The sequence below is a fragment of the Entelurus aequoreus genome, linkage group LG07, assembly GCF_033978785.1.
Source record: "Entelurus aequoreus isolate RoL-2023_Sb linkage group LG07, RoL_Eaeq_v1.1, whole genome shotgun sequence".
NCBI lineage: Eukaryota > Metazoa > Chordata > Actinopteri > Syngnathiformes > Syngnathidae > Entelurus > Entelurus aequoreus.
Window position 1 is genome coordinate 17,508,054 of NC_084737.1, and position 12,903 is coordinate 17,520,956.

At 34.2% G+C, this 12,903-nt stretch overlaps 1 protein-coding gene across 1 annotated transcript in view; it reads right to left on the reverse strand.

Moving 5' to 3' along the window:
* Positions 1-922: 922 nt before the first annotated feature.
* Positions 923-12,903, reverse strand: part of LOC133653462 (protein Wnt-7a-like) — a 263,307-nt gene continuing 251,326 nt past the window's right edge. The window contains exon 4 of the mRNA XM_062052753.1: positions 923-2,543. Within this exon, the coding sequence (XP_061908737.1) occupies positions 2,061-2,543 (483 nt within the window). The 3' untranslated portion in view covers positions 923-2,060. The remainder of the gene's footprint in view (positions 2,544-12,903) is intronic.

A 12,903-nucleotide genomic window follows, 5' to 3' on the forward strand; every position in this document is an offset into this window, starting at 1 on the left:
GTAAGTGATTGTTTTATTATGTTTGTATATCTTGTTTACCACTTAGCAATACTGCTACATGATGAATTGTTGATGTATAGGGGAAGATTTAAACATCTCATCAGTCTTTATCCCTGTGAGCGCAGACATTGTACAGTAAGTGATTGTTTTATTATGTTTGTATATCTTGCTTAGCACTTAGCAATACTGCTACATGACAATTAGTGTTTGTGTGAATATTTTATAAGACTTTAAGTTGTTCTTTTAACATTATTATAGTAAAGGTGGAACCAGTAGTGACCTAATGTTTGATGTTGCCTTTAATTTATCAAAAAACATCAAACACCTTAATTACGTGTGTCTAAGAGGAGCATCGACATTTTATTTATGAATAAAATTGGTCAAAATATGACACAGTAACTCATCTACTCCATGTTATACCCTTTTATAACACTTTGTGGATTTATTGCATTGGAAGCGAGAGCGGACATCGTACAGTAAGTGATTGTTTTATAATGTTTTTTCGCACTTAGCAATAGTGCTACATGACGCTTGGAGTTCAAATCCCAGCCGAGTCATACCAAAGACTATAAAAATGAGACCCATAACCTCCCTGCTTGGCACTCATAAACATAGGGTTGGAGTTGGGGGTTAAATCACCAAAATGATTCCCAGGCGCGACGCCGCTGCTGCCCACTGCTCCCCAAGGGGATGGGACAAATGCAGAGGACAAATTTCACCACATCTAGTGTGTGTGTGACAATCATTGGTACTTTAATCTTTAGTGTTTGTCTGCTTCTAAAACTTGTAGATCCTCCTCCTTATATTCAGGCTCAAAAATAGAAGTTTCCTATTGACTCCATTGTTAGCTGACTTTTGCTCCTGTTTATTTACGATTTAGTATGCAAATAAAGAAAAACCAAGTTGGTCAACTTGGACATACAACTTAAGATGGCCAGAAAGACACGAAAAAAACACCTTTTTTTTAACCCTTTGTGAGGCTATGATGACTTGTTGATGTAAAGGGGAAGATATAAAACATCCCATCAGTCTTTATCCCAGTGAGAGCAGACATTGTACAGTAAGTGATTGTTTTATTATGTTTGTATATCTTGTTTACCACTTAGCAATACTGCTACATGATGAATTGTTGATGTAAAGGGGACGATATAAACATCTCATCAGTCTTTATCCCTGTGAGCGCAGAGATTGTACAGTAAGTGATTGTTTTATTATGTTTGTATACCTTGCCTAGCACTTAGCAATACTGCTACATGACAATTAGTGTTTGTGTGAATATTTTATAAGACTTTAAGTTGTTCTTTTAACATTATTATAGTAAAGGTGGGACCAGTAGTGTCATGTACCCTTTTATAACACATTGTGGATTTATTGCATTGGAAGTGAGAGCGGACATCGTACAGTAAGTGATTGTTTTATAATGTTTTTTTCGCATTTAGCCATAGTGCTACATGACGCTTAGTGTTTGTCTGCTTCTAAAACGTGTAGATCCTCCTCCTTATATTCAGGCTCAAAAATAGACGTTTCCTATTGGCTCCATTGTTAGCTGACTTTTGCTCCTGTTTATTTACGATTTAGAATGCAAAAAAATACAAAATAAAAAATAAAAACCTGTGCGTTCTTGTCTTGCATGAGGATTGTGGATAACAAATAGCATCCCAGAGAGGCGCAGGTCCCCTTGAAGGTGGAATATTAAGCAACATATATAAATAAGACATCCATACAAAAATAGGCTCTTACAAAATATACTCTATGAAGTGGAACATGTGCCAGTGTTTGTGACGCTAAACAATCGGGACTAGCAGCAAAACGTGAGGAAGACGTACAGCAAGCGGGTCAAAAGTTAATAAGAAAAAAAAACTCATCCCTTGAACAAACTAACCCTCCCAACATTGAGTTCTTTGTTGACCCCACATCAGTAGTTCTTGTCAAATAAATTAATACCAATGTCCTCCATTCTCTAGTCGACAGTTATTAAATATTCCACATGTCCCCCGTGCGCCGGCGTCCGACGCCCGGTGGAAGCTCGGCGTGCAGCCGGGGGGTCCACTCAAACACGGTCACTTGCACGTGTACACCTCGGTCCTCTCGCTGCAGGTGTTGCACCTGACGGAGCAGCACCACAAGAACTTGCAGTTGCACTGCCAGACGCGGGAGTACTGGTGCGTGTTGTAGCCGCGGCCGCAGCACATCAGGTCGCAGGCGCCGGCGTGTTGCGCCGCCGTCTTGTTGCAGGCGCGCCCCTGCGTGCCCAGGCTGCCCGTCACGGCGTCCGCCTCGCAGTAGTTGGGCGACTTGTCCGTGTACACCAGGTCCGTGTCGGAGGGCTTCCGGTACGAGTAGGGCTTCTTGATCTTCAGGAACTTGGGCCGCTTGTTGCGGCTGGCTTTGACCGCCTCCACGTGCAGCGCCTGGGCGTATTTCTCCTTGAGAATGTAGCCCAGCTGGCGGAACTTGGGAAGGGTGGTCCAGCAGGTTTTGGTGGTGCAGGAGCCCGACACGCCGTGACACTTGCATTCCAGCCGCATGTTCTTCTCCAGGACCTGCCAGCACACAAACACCTTAGCTTAGCTTAGCGGAGATCTTCAACACACTTACAAACCCCAAAGCCAGTGAAGTTGGCAGAAAACCACTGTCAGTAACTACAGTTGGTCGCTACATCTGTAAGTGCAAGTTAACACTCTACTATGCAAAAGCGAACGCCATTTTATCAACAACACCCAGAAACGCCGCCGGATTCGCTGGGCCAGAGCTCATCTACAAAATCCAAAACACAATGATTTGCAAATCATTTTCAACTTATATTCAATTGAATAGACTGCAAAGACAATATATTTAACGTTCAAACTGGTAAACTTTGTTCATTTTTGCAATTATTAGCTCATTTGGAATTTGATGACTGCAACATGTTTCAAAAAAGCTGGCACAAGCGAGCAAAAAAGACTGAGAAAGTTGAGGAATGCTCTCGTCAAACACTTATTTGGAACATCCCACAGGTGAACATGCTAATTGGGAACAGGTGGGTGCCATGATTGGGTATAAAAGCAGCTTCCATGAAATGCTCAGTCATTCACAAACAAGGACTGGGCAAGGGTCACCACTTTGTCAACAAATGCGTGAGCAAATTTTCCAACAGTTTAAGAACAACATTTCTCAACCAGCTATTGCAAGGAATTTAGGGATTTTACCATCTACGGTCTGTAATATCATCAATAGGTTCAGAGAATCTGGAGAAATCACTGTGACTTTCGATCCCTCAGGCGGTACTGCATCAAAAAGCGACATCAGTGTGTAAAGGATATCACCATACGGGCTCAGGAACACTTCAAAAAAACACTGTCAGTAACTACAGTTGGACGCTACATCTGTAAGTGCAAGTTAAAACTCTACTATGCAAAAGCGAACGCCATTTTATCAACAACACCCAGAAACGCCGCCGGATTCGCTGGGCCAGAGCTCATCTACAAAATCCAAAATACAATGATTTGCAAATCATTTTCAACTTATATTCAATTGAATAGACTGCAAAGACAATATATTTAACGTTCAAACTGGTAAACTTTGTTCATTTTTGCAATTATTAGCTCATTTGGAATTTTATGACTGCAACATGTTTCAAAAAAGCTGGCACAAGCGAGCAAAAAAGACTGAGAAAGTTGAGGAATGCTCATCAAACACTTATTTGGAACATCCCACAGGTGAACAGGCTAATTGGGAACAGGTGGGTGCCATGATTGGGTATAAAAGCAGCTTCCATGAAATGCTCAGTCATTCACAAACAAGGACTGGGCGAGGGTCACCACTTTGTCAACAAATGCGTGAGCAAATTTTCCAACAGTTTAAGAACAACATTTCTCAACCAGCTATTGCAAGGAATTTAGGGATTTTACCATCTACGGTCCGTAATATCATCAATAGGTTCAGAGAATCTGGAGAAATCACTGTGACTTTCGATCCCTCAGGCGGTACTGCATCAAAAAGCGACATCAGTGTGTAAAGGATATCACCACAAGGGCTCAGGAACACTTCAAAAAAACACTGTCAGTAACTACAGTTGGTCGCTACATCTGTAAGTGCAAGTTAAAACTCTACTATGCAAAAGCGAACGCCATTTATCAACAACACCCAGAAACGCCGCCAGAGCTCATCTACAAAATCCAAAACCAGTGAAATTGGCACGTTGTGTAATTTGTAAATAAAAACAGAATTCAATGATTTTCAAATCCTTTTCAACTTATATTCAATTGAATAGACTGCAAAGACAAGATATTTAATGTTCACACTGAAAAACATAATTTTTGGGGGGTAAATTGTTAACTTAGAATTCAATGGCAGCAACACATTGCAAAAAAGTTGTCACAGGGGCATTTTTACCACTGTGTTACATGGCCTTTCCTTTTAACAACACTCAGTAAACGTTTGGGATCTGAGGAGACACATTTTTTAAGCTTTTCAGGTGGAATTCTTTCCCATTCTTGCTTGTTGTACAGCTTAAGTTGTTCAACAGTCCGGGGGTCTCCGTTGTGGTATTTTAGGCTTCATAATGCGCCACACATTTTCAATGGGAGACAGGTCTGGACTACAGGCAGGCCAGTCTAGTACGCGCACTCTTTTACTATGAAGCCACGTTGATGTAACACGTGGCTTGGCATTGTCTTGCTGAAATAAGCAGGGGCGTCCATGATAACGTTGCTTGGATGGCAACAAATGTTGCTCCAAAGCCTGTATGTACTTTTCAGCATTAATGGTGCCTTCATAGATGTGTAAGTTACCAACGCCTTGGGCACTAATACACCCCCATACCATCACAGATGCTGGCTTTTCAACTTTGCGCCTATAACAATCCGGATGGTTCTTTTCCTCTTTGGTCCGGAGGACACGACGTCCACAGTTTCCAAAAACAATTTCAAATGTGGACTCGTCAGACCACAGAACACTTTTCCACTTTGTATCAGTCCAACTTAGATGAGCTCGGGCCCAGCGAAGCAGGCGCCGTTTGTGGGTGTTGTTGATAAATGGCTTTCGCATTGCATAGGAGAGTTTTAACTTGCACTTACAGATGTAACGACCAACTGTAGTTACTGACAGTGATTTTCTGAAGTGTTCCTGAGCCCATGTGGTGATATCCTTTACAAACTGATGTCGGTTTTTGATGCCGTACCGCCTGAGGGATCCAAGGTCACAGGCTAAGCCACTTACGTGCAGTAATATCTCCAAAATCTCTGAATCTTTTGATGATATTACTGACCTTAGATGGTGAAATCCCTAAATTCCTTGCAATAGCTCGTTGAGAAATGTTGTTCTTAAACTGTTGGACAATTTGCTCAGGCATTTGTTGACAAAGTGGCCACCCTCGCCCCGTCCTTATTTGTGAATGACTGAGCATTTCATGGAAGCTGCTTTTATACCCAATCATGGCACCCACCTGTTCCCAATTAGCCTGTTCACCTGTGGGATGTTCCAAATAAGTGTTTGACGAGCATTCCTCAACTTTCCCAGTCTTTTTTGCCACTTGTGCCAGCTTTTTTGAAACATGTTGCAGGCATCAAATTCCAAATGAGCTAATATTTGCAAAAAATAACAAAGTTTCCCAGTTCTAACATTAAATATCTTGTCTTTGCAGTCTATTCAATGGAATATAGGTAGAAAAGGATTTGCAAATCATTGTATTCTGTTTTTATTTACCATTTACACAACGTGCCAACTTCACTGCTTTTGGGTTTTGTGCTATAGAACAGATCAGATTTGGTATATTTATAAATGATAGTAATATAGAAATGTTTGTCAACATAATTATGCTCCAAGCAACATTTTTTCGTCATAAATGTCGATTTCTGAAAGTGAAACCTACATTTTCTAATTGGCTTAATGGATTAAAATGATCAATTCAATCTTGGAAAATTATTAAAAGTACAAAAGCCCTTAAATTAATATCATTATTGAACAAATTGACTTAATTAGCCCTTTTTGTCTGTTTGAATTTTGTATTTTATCATATTGTTTCTTTTTACTATTTTTAATACTCTATTTTTATTATTTGCTTTTATTTTCTTTCCTCAAAATCTTTTGTTAAAGTCGTAATTTGCTCAACCTTATGTGTAAATTGTTGAATATGTTGAAAGTGCCTTGACTTTTATGTACATTGTGGATATATATTTGTTGTTCAATAAAAAAATGTAATGAATAAAATTTTAAAAAATCCTGTTACCCCGTCAGGGTTACATCACTTCCTGTCGACTGACTTGACGGCACTTACCATTCATCGAGTCAATCAAATAGGAAAACACTTTGATTTATCCTCTGTGGCTTCGATTAATCGTTTAACGGGTGTAAATACTTGAATACAAATTGATCAAATTCGTATCGCATGGAGTCCCTGGAACTTTGAATACACAAACAAAGTTCCAGGAGCTGCAACAAATTCTCTAATTACACCTTATAGGTACACTTTGTAGCAATGTTCTCTTAAAAGTACAATATTACCGTTGAAGAGGCCAAATGTTTACTTTTATACTAATGCAAGGTGAATAAAGTAGAGATCGACCAAATTTTTTCAGGGCCGATACTGATACCGACTATTAGTCGTCGATTACGCCGATAAGCGATATTTGTAGGTGATATTCATGTGCAGTAAAAGTAATTCAAGATGAATATTATATGTCAGTAAACATCTGGACAAGATTTTAAGTTGTTTATTTACATGATTTTGTAGAAAAGGTGGGACCAGTAGTGACATAATGTTTGATGTTGTGTTTAATTTATCATTAAAAAACATCAAACACCTTTGTTACGTGTGTCTAAGAGGAGCATCAACATTTTATTTCTAAATAAAATTGGTGAAAATATGACACAATAACTCATCTACTCCATTTTATACACTTGTATAACACTTTATGGATTTACATTGTAAGGTTTCCTCCTGAAAGATTGTCAACATTTAAATAAAAACAATTCTAGGCTCCTTCACGGAGATTATAGTCTAGACATTTTTCAAGATGGCCGACATCATTTCTTCCTGGATGTCACAGAAAGTATGAGAATGTGTGAGCTGCTGCCTGCTCTTCTTGACTTACATTCATACTCATACTCATATCTGTCAAGATATTTACAAAAAGAGATATAATTTCTGTCGTCTTCACGTCTGTCCATCTCTGTCGTTTTATTTGATTGATCATGAAACTCGTGGCGCTCATTTAATGAGCCCACACTGCCAGTGTGGCAAACGGAGGCTGGTTGAGCGACTCCATCGCTGCAGAAGTGAAAACAAACAACACAGGACCAGGAAGACGCCAGAAACTGATGTAGTTGTAGTAAAAAAATATGTATTACTAAATACTGGTATCATACGTGTATATATTGTATCTACTGATGTAGTTATGTTGTAGTAAAAAATATTTATTACTAAATACTGATATCATATGTGTATATATTGTACCTACTGATGTAGTTATGTTGTAGTAGAAAAATGTGTATGTATTGTACCTATTGATGTAGTTGTAGTAAAAAAATATTTATTACTAAATACTGGTATCATATGTGTATATATTGTACCTACTGATGTAGTTATGTTGTAGTAGAAAAATGTGTATGTATTGTACCTATTGATGTAGTTGTAGTAAAAAAATATTTATTACTAAATACTGGTATCATATGTGTATATATTGTACCTACTGATGTAGTTATGTTGTAGTAAAAATAAATGTATTACTAAATACTGGTATCATATGTGTATATATTGTACGTACTGATGTAGTTGTAGTAAAAAAAAAAATATTATTACTAAATACTGGTATCATAAGTGTATATATTGTACCTACTTATGTAGTTTTGTTGCAGTAAAAAAATATTTATTACTAAATACTGGTATCATACGTGTATATATTGTACCTACTGTTGTAGTTATGTTGTAGTAAAAAAATATTTATTACTAAATACTGATACATACGTGTATATATTGTACCTACTGATAAGTTATGTTGTAGTAAGAAATATTTATTACTAAATACTGGTATCATATGTGTATATATTATACCTACTGATGTAGTTGTAGTAAAAAAAATATTATTACTAAATACTGGTATCATATGTGTATATATTGTACCTACTGATGTAGTTGTAGTAAAAAAACAAAAACATTATTACTCAATACTAGTATGATAAGTGTATATATTGTACCTACTTATGTAGTTATGTTGCAGTAAAAAAATATTTATTACTAAATACTGGTATCATATGTGTAAATATTGTACATACTGATGTAATTATGTTGTAGTAAAAATATATTTATTACTAAATACTGGTATCATACGTATATATATTGTACCTACTTATGTAGTTATGTTGTAGTAAAAAAATATTTATTACTAAATACTGGTATCATATGTGTATATATTGTATCTACTGATATAGTTATGTTGTAGTAAAAAAAATATGTATTACTAAATACTATACATTGTACCTACTTATGTAGTTATGTTGTAGTAAAAAAATATTTATTATTCGAATACTGATATTATACGTGTATAAATTGTACTTACTGATGTAGCTATGTTGTAGTAAAAAATATGTATTACTTAATACTGGTATCATACATGTATAAATTGTACTTACTGATGTAGTTATGGTGTAGTAAAAGATAAGTATTATTAAATACTGGTATCATATGTGTATATATTCTACCTACTGATGTAGTTATGATGTAGTAAAAAAATATTTATTACTAAATACTAGTATCATACGTGTATAAATTGTACCTACTGATGTAGTTATGTTGTAGTAAAAAATATTTATTACTAAATACTGGTATCATATGTGTATATATTGTACCTACTGATGTAGTTATTTTGTAGTAAAAAATATATTTATTACTAAATACTGGTATCATATGTGTATATATTGTATGTACTGATGTAGTTGTAGTAAAAAAATATATATTATTACTAAATACTGGTATCATATGTGTATATATTGTACATACTGATGTAGTTATGTTGTAGTAAAAATATATTTATTACTAAATACTGGTATCTTATGTGTGTATATTGTACCTACTGATGTAGTTATGTTGTAGTAAGAAATATGTATTACTAAATACTGGTATCATATGTGTATATATTGTACCTACTGATGTAGTTGTAGTAAAAAAATATATATTATTACTAAATACTAGTATGATAAGTGTATATATTGTACCTACTTATGTAGTTATGTTGCAGTAAAAAATATTTATTACTAAATACTGGTATCATATGTGTAAATATTGTACATACTGATGTAATTATGTTGTAGTAAAAATATATTTATTACTAAATACTGGTATCATATGTTTATATATTGTATCTAGTGATATAGTTATGTTGTAGTAAAAAAAAAAAGTATTACTAAATACTATATATTGTACCTACTTATGTAGTTATGTTGTAGTAAAAAAATATTTATTATTCAATACTGATATTATACGTGTATAAATTCTACTTACTGATGTAGCTATGTTGTAGTAAAAAATATGTATTACTAAATACTGGTATCATACCTGTATATATTGTACCTACTGATGTAGTTATGTTGTAGTGAAAAAAAATTTAGTACTAAAAACTGGTATCATATGTGTATATATTGTACGTACTGATGTAGTTATGTTGTAGTAAAAAAATATTTATTACTCAATACTGATATTATACGTGTATACATTGTACTTACTGATGTAGTTATGTTGTAGTAAAAGATATGTATTACTTAATACTGGTGTCATATGTGTATATATTGTACCTACTGATGTAGTTATGTTGCAGTAAAAAAATATTTATTACTAAATACTGGTATCATATGTGTATATATTCTACCTACTGATGTAGTTATGATGTAGTAAAAAAATATTTATTACTAAATACTAGTATCATACGTGTATAAATTGTACTTACTGATGTAGTTATGTTGTAGTAAAAAATATTTATTACTAAATACTGGTATCATATGTGTATATATTGTACCTACTGATGTAGTTATTTTGTAGTAAAAAATATATTTATTACTAAATACTGGTATCATATGTGTATATATTGTATGTACTGATGTAGTTGTAGTAAAAAAAAATACATTATTACTAAATACTGGTATCATATGTGTATATATTGTACATACTGATGTAGTTATGTTGTAGTAAAAATATATTTATTACTAAATACTGGTATCTTATGTGTGTATATTGTACCTACTGATGTAGTTATGTTGTAGTAAGAAACATGTATTACTAAATACTGGTATCATATGTGTATATATTGTACCTACTGATGTAGTTGTAGTAAAAAAATATATATTATTACTAAATACTAGTATGATAAGTGTATATATTGTACCTACTTATGTAGTTATGTTGCAGTAAAAAAATATGTATTACTAAATACTGGTATCATATGTGTAAATATTGTACATACTGATGTAATTATGTTGTAGTAAAAATATATTTATTACTAAATACTGGTATCATATGTTTATATATTGTATCTACTGATATAGTTATGTTGTAGTAAAAAAAAAAAAGTATTACTAAATACTATATATTGTACCTACTGATGTAGTTATGTTGTAGTAAAAAAATATTTATTATTCAATACTGATATTATACGTGTATAAATTGTACTTACTGATGTAGCTATGTTGTAGTAAAAAATATGTATTACTTAATACTGGTATCATACATGTATAAATTGTACTTACTGATGTAGTTATGGTGTAGTAAAAGGTATGTATTACTAAATACTGGTATCATATGTGTATATATTGTACCTACTTATGTAGTTATGTTGTAGTAAAAAAATATTTATTACTAAATACTGGTATCATACTCGTATATATTGTACCTACTGATGTAGTTATGTTGTAGTAAAAAATATTTATTACTAAATACTGGTATCATATGTGTATATATTGTACCTACTAATGTAGCTAGAAAAATAAAGAAATGAAACAAAAAAAATGATACCGATATACGTCAAAATGCCAGATATCGGTGACAATAATCAACTGGGCCGAAAATGGGTCGATCCGTAATAGAAACATTTAATTTACCATAAGGGTACCTACTGTTTATATCATAAATAATCTCAATTAACACTCTTATCATCGTTATAGGAGACATAATTAGGGGTATCAAGGAGAAGTGGGCGTGTCTTAAGTGTCCCATGGGTACAGGTGGGTGTGTGCATAATGAGGTATTTCAGGTAAGCACGTACACCTGTGAGCGAGGGTGTGTGTGGGTGTCACACTGGTTGTTTACTGCTTCGCTTGGCTTTTCAAACTTCCACCATTTCCAAATTTTTTAACCGTATCAAACCATTCTACCTTCTACATTCCAGTTCCAAAAAATTCCAGGAATTCCTGGAATTTTTTTCTTTCTTTCCTTTTTTCACCATTTTTTCTGTTGACTACTCCTCCCACATTTATCAACCCACTTCAACCTTTCCACTGTCAAATCATTCCTCTTACTCGGGACAAAAAAACAAGTTGCTTTCTGAACTGGAAAAATTCCAGGTTTTCCCGAAATTCCAGGAATTCCGTAATACCATTTCTCAATAAAAAAATGTTACTGCATCAACATTTAAACTTATTCAGAACATTCAAATGTTTTAGGATTTTCAAAAAAATTCCCGCTTTTCCCGAAATTCCAAAATTTTCTTGAAATTCCCATTGAAAAGAAGGGGACCTTTTTCAATGTTCCACAACTCCCACATATTTCTTTCGATTCAAACCGTTCCAACTTCAAAAAATTCAGCCTGTTCAGAAATTATTTCCTCTCCTTCAATAATTCAAAAAAAAAATTCCCGGATTTCCTAGAATTCCCAGTTTTTAGGGACATTTTCCCCATTCAAAATGCATTGTCCATTTTTCAAACGTCCACAATTCCCACATTTTTCAACCGATTGAAACCATTCCACCTTCAACACATTCAATTCATCCTGGAAATTCAAACAACCATTTTTCCACGTTCAAAAAATTTCCAGGAATTCCTGTTTTTTTTTTTAACCTTATTTCCAATCTTTTTTTAGTGTGATGACTCCTTTCACATTTTTCAACCTATTTGAACCGTTCCACTGTCAAAACATTCCTCTTAGTCAGGACAATAAACCAAGTTGGTTTAAGAACTTGAAAAATTCCCGATAAATTCCCGTTTTTTCCGAAATTCCATAATACCATTTCTCAATTAAAAAACTGTTACTCCTTCAACATTTCTTGACCGATTTAAATGATTCCAACACCAAGTAATTCAGCTCATTCAGGACATTCATGCTCCTAATCATTTTTTAAAAATTCCCGCTTATTCAGAAATTCCCAAATTTCCAGGAAGTTCACATTGAAAAAAATGGGGCATGTTTCCGAGTTGCACAATTCCCACATTTTTCAACCGATTCAAACCATTCCACTGTCAAAACATTTCTCTTAGTCAGGACAAAAAAATAAGTTGGTTTAAGAACTTGAAAAATTCCCGTTTTTTCCGAAATTCCGTAATACCATTTCTCAATTAAAAAACTGTTACTCCTTCAACATTTCTTGACCGATTTAAATGATTCCAACACCAACCAATTCAGCTCATTCAGGACATTCATGCTCCTAATAATTTTTTTTTAAATCCCGCTTTTCCCGAAATTCCCACATTTCCAGGATTTTCCCATTGAAATGAATGGGACATTTTTCCGAGTTGTACAATTCCCACATTTTTCAACCGATTCAAACCATTCCACCTTAAACACATTCAATTAATCCTGGAAATTCAAACAATTTTTCCACGTTCAAAAAATTTCCAGGAATACCTGTTTTTTTCTAACCTTATTTCCAATCTTTTTTTTAGTGTGATGACTCCTTTCACATTTTCAACCTATTTGAACCGTTCCACTGTCAAAACATTCC